The sequence below is a fragment of the Pantherophis guttatus genome, chromosome 3, assembly GCF_059756535.1.
Source record: "Pantherophis guttatus breed Tessera chromosome 3, ASM5975653v1, whole genome shotgun sequence".
NCBI classification, from domain to species: Eukaryota; Metazoa; Chordata; class Lepidosauria; order Squamata; family Colubridae; genus Pantherophis; species Pantherophis guttatus.
The window spans coordinates 139586432-139595761 of record NC_142065.1 but is presented as its reverse complement, the minus strand read 5'-3'; the positions used below and the strand labels follow the sequence as shown (position 1 = coordinate 139595761).

Sequence of the window (9330 nt, the reverse complement as noted above, 5' to 3'; positions counted from 1 at the left end):
CCCCGTTTATTCTTATCCATTTCATGTATTCATAATCATGTTTATACTTATATCTGTAATTTTATATATTCTTGACTAATAAAATAAATAAATAAAACTTTCTCTGTCAAGAGTGCAACCCAAGCAACCAAATTTGTTGAATGGGAATTGCACTAAATATCAAAGCTTGCAAACAGTGATGCCTTCTTTTTTTTCTAAGAGAAGTCTCAGGTTTTTGTCTAACCAAGGAAAAGTAACTAGAAGGAGACAAGTGCTAAAGCTTCAGGATGAGAGAAAGCCTCAATGTTGGTATAACCCAATTGATTTGTCCATCAGATATAGAAATGAAGCAGATCCCTGAGCTGGATTCAGTTCCCTATTGTCATCTGTGAGTCTACATGTGCAGTGATCCTTGCAGGATCCCATTTGTTTGAACAGGCCTTAAGAAGGAGCTGTGGAAAGGGAAAGATATTTAAGTTGTAATTTGTGCACACATAGAAGAGGAAATGATGAACAAGACAAAGTGACCAATAAAAATTGGTTGCCTCTACTAAATAGGGACCAAGGGGGAAGAAACCAAATTGCTTTTCTCCAGAGGTACCCAGGGGAAAAGAATAAGGGGAATCAGCAATATCAAAATGGCAGGCATTACCAGAGTGAAGCCCCATTCCTTTTCCATGTATAAAATGGTACAACAGAGATTAAAAGGGAACAAAGCCTTATTTGTTTAGCCACAATGCCTAGTTGATACTCCCCACCCAATGCTTCTGTCTACCCCTATCAGAGAAAGTAGAACTGCTTAACTCATTCTTTGCATCTGTCTTTGCACAAAAGACAGGGAAAAAAACCCCAGTCCAACCTATCCCTCCACCCCCTGTAAAAGGCAGATTAGGAATCCAAGTCAAAAGCAAGTGAATGATAAGAGAACACCTATCTCCTCTAGACAAGTTCAAATCACTGGGATCAGATGGATTGCACCCCAAGGTTCTGAAGGAAACAGCAGATGTGAAACTACTGAATCTTTCAAAGATCCTAGAGCACTGGGGAACTACCAAATGACTGGAAAAGGGCTAATGGCATTCCCATCTTTAAAAAAGGAAAATAAAAATGGATCCAGGAAACTACAGACTATCAGTCTGACACAAATACCTAGGAAAATTCTGGAAAAGATAAACAAGCAACAAATATGCATAGAAACAAATTCATAACCAAAAGCCGACATGGATTTGTCAAAAACCCATGCCAGACAAATATTATTGCATTCTTTGACAAAGTGACAAAATTATAGACCAGAGGAATGCTGTGGTAATAATTTACTTGGACTTCAGTAAAGCATTTGATAAAGTAGACCATAACCTACTACTTGATAAGATAGAAAAATGTGGGTTAGACAGCATCACCACCAGATGGATTCGTAACTGGCTGACCAACCACACTCAACGTGTAGTTCTTAATGGAACTGCATCTACATGGAGGGAAGTAGGCAGTGGGGTACCCCAAGGCTCTGTATTAGGCCCAGTATTCTTCAATATTTTCATCAATGATTTAGATGTGGAGATAGAAGGGGAACTCATCAAATTTGCACATGACACCCAACTATCAAGAATAGCCAACACTCAAGAAGATAGGCTCATGATCCAAAAGGATCTTGACAGACTTGAACACTAGGCTCTATCTAACAAACTGAAATACAATAGTGAGGTTCTATATTTAGGTAAGAAAAACCAAATGCACAGATATAGAAGGGGCGTTGGTCCTACCTGAGACGCACCTTCTCGTTGGGTGGAGACAGCAGCCAGGATGGGTTGTGCCCGTCTGCTAAGCTGATAGACTGAGCCCGTCAAAGTTGTTAAGTCCCGCCCTTGTCACTGGGCAGACCCAGCTTTTGGTGAAGACTAGAAGACAGGCTCGGCGTGTGGGACACCAATAAGTGAGAAAGGAAAGACCAGAGATAGAGACCAGACTGGTAAAAAAGGGGGGGTCTGGCTGCTGTCTCCACCCAACGAGAAGGTGCGTCTCAGGTAGGACCAACGCCCCTTCTCCATTGTGGGTGGAGACAGCAGCCAGGATGGGACATACCAAAGTTCACTGTCCCTACAATTGGGAGGGACCAGGCTGGTCCGAAGCACCCTCCCCTTGAAGAACCTGCTGCAGCACCCGACGACCAAAGGCGGCATCTGCCGACGCAAATTTGTCCAATTTATAGTGTTGGATGAACGGAGAAGGCGAAGTCCATGTAGCCGCCCTGCAAATTTCGAGGAGAGAGGCTTGAGTGGCCCAGGCCGCCGACGTCGCCGCGCTGCGGGTAGAGTGAGCAGTCAGCCGAGGAGGTCTCGGAAGGGAGCGTAGCTCGTAGGCCTTAGCAATTGTTTGGCGGATCCATCGTCCGATCGTCGATGATGACACCTTACTACCCAAGGAAACCGGCAGGAAGGAAACAAAGAGGGATTCTGTTTTACGGAGATCCGCGGTTCGCTTGATGTAGATACGCAGCGCCCGCCGGACATCTAGGTTATGCCACTGCCGCTCAAGCCTATGAGCCGGATGAGGACAAAAGTTGGGCAGGACCAGTTCCTGCATGCGGTGGAAAGCGGTATTGACCTTAGGCAGAAACGTAGGGTCCAGCCGAAGGACCACACGGTCCGTGTGAAATACGCAAAGGTCGGCACGGATGGAGAGGGCGGCCATCTCTGAGATACGGCGAGCCGAGGTAATCACTACCAGAAAGGCAACCTTGCACGTTAAAAGCCGAAGGCTGGTTGTCCGCAGAGGCTCGTATGGGGCAGCCGTGAGAGAATTGAGGACAATGGAAAGGTCCCAGGTTGGATATCTATGTAGAACTGGAGGGCGCAAATTGGTAGCGCCCCGCAAAAAACGGTGAATCAAAGGGTGTTGGGCCAAAGAAGACAACGACCCAAATGTCAGAACCGAGGAGATAGCTGCTACCTGCCTTCGCAACGTGTTAGGAGAAAGCCCGTTAGAAAAACCCTCTCGTAGAAAGACCAGTACATTGACAATCGAGGCCTGGAGTGGGGGAACCCCATTCCTATCACACCACGTACAAAAAGCCCTCCAGGTGGCTGAGTAGATTCGCTCCGTAGAAGGTCTCCGGGAAGCCTGGATGATGTTTATCACGTCTGCCGGGATATTGGCCTCACTTAGTGTGCGCCGCTCAACCGCCAGGCGGTCAGACGAAGCCACTGCAGGTCGGGATGCAGTATAGCCCCTTGAGTCAGAGCGTCTGCTGGCTGAGGAAGCTGCCAGGGAGGGGCTATTGACAATGACACTAGGTCCGCGAACCAAGGTCTGCGAGGCCAATGCGGCGCCACTAGAATAATCTCCGCCCGTTCCAATAACAGCTTGCGAATCACACGGGATAGTAGCGGGATCGGAGGGAACGCATATAGGAGTCCCGGGGGCCATGGGGAGCGGAGGGCGTCGACAGCCTCCGCCTGAGGCGACGGGTACCGCGAGATGAAGCGCGGGAGCTGAGCATTGTGCGATGTGGCAAAGAGGTCTATCACAGGCGCACCGAAGTGAGAGGCGATTTGATGGAAGATGCGCGGGTGAAGATGCCATTCCGCATGGTCCAGGCGTTGGCGACTGAGCCAGTCTGCTTGTATATTGGCGACGCCGGAGATGTGTTCTGCACGTAAGGAGGCCAGGTGGATTTCCGACCAGAGTCCCAACCTCAGCGCTTCCGACATCAGAGAAAGGGACCGCGTGCCCCCCTGGCGATTGATATGGGCTTTTGCCGTGATGTTGTCCGTGAGGACCAGGACGTGAGATCTTGAGATGAGGCGATGAAAGGCTCGAAGCGCTAGGTATACCGCCCGTAGTTCCAGCCAGTTGATTGACCGTCGGGCATCCGTGCTGGTCCAAGTACCCTGAGCGACGTGATCCAGGCAATGGGCCCCCCAGCCCTGTAGGCTGGCGTCCGTTGTCACCACTACCGTCTGTGGATCGAAGAAGAGAGAACCTCTGGATATTGCCGGAGAATGCCACCACCTAAGGGACCTGAGTACCTTACTGGGAATGGGAAGTGAAGTGGAAGAAGTGCTTCTGCCCGCTTTCTGCAACGGCAAAAGGAACCATTGCAGCTCCCTTGAGTGCAGTTGGGCCCAGGGAACTATCGAGATGGCGGAAATCATCTTGCCCAATAGCTGGGACAAGACGAGGGGAGACACCACTCTGGTCCGGACAACCTTATTAATAAGGCCCCGCAAACTGTCCTGGCGGTCATGTGAAAGATAGACCCTCCCCTCCACCGAATCAATTAGAGTTCCCAGATGGAGTAAACGAGTGGACGGGACAAGATGGCTCTTCTCTAAGTTAATAGAAAAACCATGGGCCGCTAAGGTCTGGATAACCAGTTGCAGGTCAGACGAAGCCTGCCGCTGGGTGGACGACAGAATTAAAATATCGTCCAAATAGCAGTGAAGTCGGATCGATTTAGCCCTAAGGGATGCTGCTAAAGCCGCCAGCACCTTCGTAAAGGTACGAGGAGCAGAGGAAAGGCCAAAGGGCAAGGCCCGATACTGGAAATGGCGTCCCCCGTAGCAGAACCGCAGGAACCTACGATGGGATGGCAAGATGGGGATATGGAGGTAGGCCTCAGTGAGGTCTATGGAAGAGAGGAGATCGCCCCTCCGAACACCGTCGAGAATGGACTTCAAAGACTGCATCTTAAACTTCCGATAAGCGACGTACCGGTTCAAACGCTTGAGGTCCAGGATAGGTCTCCACCCCCCCGATGACTTCGGCACTAGAAAAAGCCGGGAATAGAATCCCGTTCCCTGTTCAATCTCGGGAACCGGTTGGATAGCCCTGATTGAAAGGAGATGCTGAACCGCCAAGTCCATAAGGGACCGTTTCTCGATGTTGGTGGAAAGCGGACAGCGTACAAAGGACATCGGAGGAGGGGAGAGAAACTCAATGGCCAAGCCAGATCGAATGGTGGCCAGGACCCATTTATCGGAAGTGGAACCCTCCCAAACAGGGGCAAAGAGGGCCAATCTGCCCCCTATAGGAGGGTCCAAAGTGCAGTTAGCGACGGCGTCTGGAGAAACGACCTCCTCCCCCTCGAAAGGGCCGCTTTGAAACAAAATTCCTACCTCTCGACGCCCTGTCCTGAAAGCCCCGCTGTCTAGATTGATAATTTCCTTGAGGCCTCAAGAAAGAAGAGGGATGGTTAGCACCCTCATACGAACGAGAAAGAGGCCGAGACGGATATGGATGGAATCTCGGTTCCCCCCTACGGAAAACAGCTGTAAGGATCTTCCGTTTGTCCTTGGTCTCGGTCAAAAAAGGCTCAAGGGGTTCTCCAAACAGTTTAGAGCCGGCAAATGGAACCGACGCCAGGCGCCATTTATGCCTGGCATCGGCCTGCCAATGGCGGAGCCAGACCAAGCGGCGAGCCGTAACGGAAGAAGCGAGGGACTTGGCAGCAAACCGAGCAGCAGTGAGGGAAGCGTCCGCTGAGAATTGTGTTGCGGCGATAATTTTATTCAGTTCCTGTTTCACCCGGGCATCCTCTGTAGATAAAGATTCCTGGAGATGACGGAGCCATAGGAGCGTTGTACGATTAAAGAAAGATGCTGTAGAAGCCGCTCGAATGGCCCAAGCCGCGCCCTGATGGGCTCGTTGCAACACCTGCTCCGCCCAGCGCTCCTCCGGGCGCAGGCCTTCAGCTGGGTCACCGGGAACAGCAGTATGCGGTAAGAGAGCGGCCACCGGAGAGTCCACGGACGGGACCTGAAGAAGGGAGGTAAGATCCGCAGCGACGTTGAAGTTACGTCGGTCAAATGCTGTAGGCGCCGGTGTCGAACTAGGTGAGGACCACTGCTTCCGAATCACATCGAGGAACAATGGAGGGGTAGGAATGGTGTCTACCGGCCTGGATGGTTCCGCAAAAAGGGGGTTGAGAGCCCCCTTAGCCGTACCTGACGTATCTGGCGATGGGGAGGGAGAGCTGAGCTGAGCCGTATTAATGGCTTTGTGAAGCAGAGATTTGAACAAGGACTGGGGAAACAAGCCCGTAAAGGCCGGTTGGTCAGGGGGAAGGTCCTCGTCCTCGGAAAGCTCCAACTCCTGAGATTCCTCATCAGCCAGCAATGATGCACGGCTCTCCAGGGATGAAACCGGAGAATCAGGGGCGGCTATTGAAAGGACATCGTCCTGCTCGACATCCATCCGGGACAGCAACGCGTCAGACTGAACTGAAGCCGCCCTGCTGGTTGGTCGCACTTGAGCCGCCAATGACTGTTGAACCGTAGTTGTTATGAGTTGCTGGATTCGCTCAGGAGACCAGAAATTAATAGGCAGCGCCGCCCCTGCCTCAGGAACGGATGTTGAGAGAGATGTGCAGATGCTGAGTTGGCCACATCCGATGAAGAAAAAGTCGGAGGGGAAGGCCCCACCGGGGCTTCCAGGGCAGGGGCCGTGGAAGAACCCCAGAGATCGGCAGTCTGAATAACAGCAGGGCAGTCCTGAAGAGAAAGTTGGTCAGCTTGCGCCCCAGAATCCTGGGCCGAAGCAGCGTGAGGAGCTGTCGTAGCGGACTCCTTAGCTGATGGATGCTGCCTACTAGCTTTAGCGCAGATCTTTTGAAGAACTTTATCCCTGCGGGCCTCTGCACGAGATGGTAGTGAATGAGAAGCCGATTTATGACGGGCTTTTGCTGGATCCGCCCCCACTTGTTTAGAGGAGACATGCTCGATGTCTCGCCTGGGAGGGGAAGCCCTTTCATAATGAGGGCTATCTGAGCGCCCTGCCCTGCGGCCGTGCTTTGATTTGTGCGAAGCTTTGGGCATGATAGAAAGCAGGGAAGCTACTAGCTGTGACAATGCCAAATAAACTCCTGTTGTTAGGAGAGTCACAAAGGAAGGAACTGTCGTTAAGAAGTACAGACCGAAGTCAAGAGGTCCTTGACCGGACAGCTGGAACGGGGAGCGTAAAAACTCCACTTAGACTAACTGGCTCGTTCAGACCGCAGCTATAAGGACAGTTCAGAATGGAAGGGGGGGGGGGCGCGAAGCTCCACCAGCAGAATTGTCACAGACTGTCTCCTGGGTAGAGATGGGGGGGGCGCGAAGCTCCACCTTTCAATAAGGCCACACAGAGGCAAATGACCGGGCCAATAAAGGGGGCGCGAAAACTCCACTAATAAAGTTGTTAGAGAGGCTCACCAGAGGATCGCAAAACTCTCCAAATTAAAGCGTTCTCCCCCCGGCGGCACTGACGCTGATACAATTGGGGGGGGCGCGAAGCTCCACCAACTCCTCTCTCCTCCCCTTCGGCGCTAAACAGCTGGTATGATGACAGGGGAAAGCGGCAAGCCGACGCTCTTCAAAAAGCCTCTTCGCGCCAAAACCGGGCGTCAGTGCTCAAAGCGCTCCACGGCCCGCAATCCACTTAAACTAACGGCGGCTCCGCTTGCAGGCTCGTGATGAGGGAACGAGGCTCCGCTAGCCGATTCCACTTGGAAGCTGCAAATAGTAAGGCAAGATGACTCGGGAGCGAAGAAATTAGCAACGGCCGGCAGCAATACAAAATGGCGATCGGGAGATAAAAGTGGGAGCGCGAAAACTCCGCAAATGCCGATTTAGGCGTTGCTGAATATAGCGGCCAAATGAACACAAACGGGGGCGTAAAGCTCCACAAATACCCAGAAAAAAACCTCCCAAGGCTTGAATAAGACCGAAAGAAGAAAGAAGAACAAACCCACCCCAGATAACTAGCAAAGCCAGTCACTGGGGTAGAGAACTCACTATCTATATAAATAAGGGCAATCCAAGGCAATCCAGGTCACAGTCCAAGTCGAAAAACCAGTAAATCCGCACTAAATACGTATCGGGTAAGAATTAGATACCAATAAAGAGAGAAAAACTAGCAAGAGGAACAGTCCCACACGCCTGTCCAGGCTGACAGACTGAGCCAAAAGCTGGGTCTGCCCAGTGACAAGGGCGGGACTTAACAACTTTGACGGGCTCAGTCTATCAGCTTAGCAGACGGGCACAACCCATCCTGGCTGCTGTCTCCACCCACAATGGAGAATAAGTAGTTCAATAGTAGTAAATTGCAAGATGGATCTTGGGGTCCTAGCAGGCAGTCACTTAAATATGAGCCAGCAATGTGCTGCAAATGACAAAAAAGCCAATGCAGTCGTAGGCTGCATTAACAGAGGAATCACATGAGGGTCTAGGACAACTTACATTGGCCAATTCACCATGAACAACTTACCACAGCCAATTCGTCATGGGACAACTCGCCATAGGACAACAGCAATAATAATATCAAAGAAATTGTGGAATAGATTCATGAAATAAAGAATGCAAAAGAAGGGACAAAATGAAATGTGAGTGAGAAAAATTAAAATATTTTTTAAAAATTATTTTAAACAATTAAATTGAATTGTTGAATTGTCCCATAGATTGGCTATGGTGAGTTGGCAGCAGCAGGTTAGCCATAGCAAGTTGATCATGGTGAGTTGGCCATTGCAAGATGTTCCATTCTATGACATGAAGTGTTAATACCACTTTATAATGTCTTAGTAAGACCACACTTGGAATATTGCATCCAGAATGCAGCCACTTCTCTGCACTCTAGAAAGAGTGCAGAGAAGAACAACAAAGATGATTAGGGGACTGGAGGCTAAAACATACAAAGAACAATTTCAGGAATTGGGTATGTCTAGTTTAATGAAAATAAGGTCTAGGGATGACATGATAGCAATGTTCTTGTTGCAATATTTTTAGGATCAGACTCAATAATAATAATGAGAGTTAGAGGTTTAAATATATTTCTCTTTAATTATAATAGGCATTCTATATTCACTGAATATTCACAGATAGAAGCAAAGAAAATGGTGAAGGTGGCTCCTTATATATACAAAGGGTGGAGCCAAGAGTGGGAGTGGTGAATTATGAATACATTAAGAGTCAAAGAATAAGTTAACCCCTGATATCCCATATATACATTATTTACACATTAGGGAATAAGGCATTTACATCTGACAAATCCCCCTCTAAATGCCGGTTCGCTATACAACACCAATTACATTCAGATTCAGGACAATATAAGACATACAATTTGGAAGTTAAGTATTTGTGCTGTTTAGAAGGTAAAGGCTTCGTCAATATGTCAGCTAATTGTTCAGAGGTATCACAATGCACTGCTTTGATAAATCCATCTTGAGACAATTGTCTCACATGCTTAAATTTTATATCTATATGCCTGGATCTTTGTCCAATGGCATCGGATCTAGATATTTCAATGGCCGCTTTATTGTCTTCATGCATAACAAAAGGTAAAGCAGGTTTTTTCCAAACATCTGAAATTAAATCATTAAAC

General features: G+C 49.3%; 1 protein-coding gene across 1 annotated transcript; it reads right to left on the bottom strand.

The window, feature by feature from the left end:
- Positions 1-2017: 2017 nt before the first annotated feature.
- LOC148114837 (uncharacterized) lies at positions 2018-6791 on the bottom strand. Its single transcript, XM_087888844.1, has 2 exons — positions 6399-6791; positions 2018-6315 (listed from the first exon to the last, which is right to left on the bottom strand). Exons 1-2 carry the CDS (start codon positions 6789-6791, stop codon positions 5026-5028), a joined length of 1683 nt encoding a protein of 560 aa, XP_087744970.1. The 3' UTR covers positions 2018-5025.
- Positions 6792-9330: the final 2539 nt, after the last annotated feature.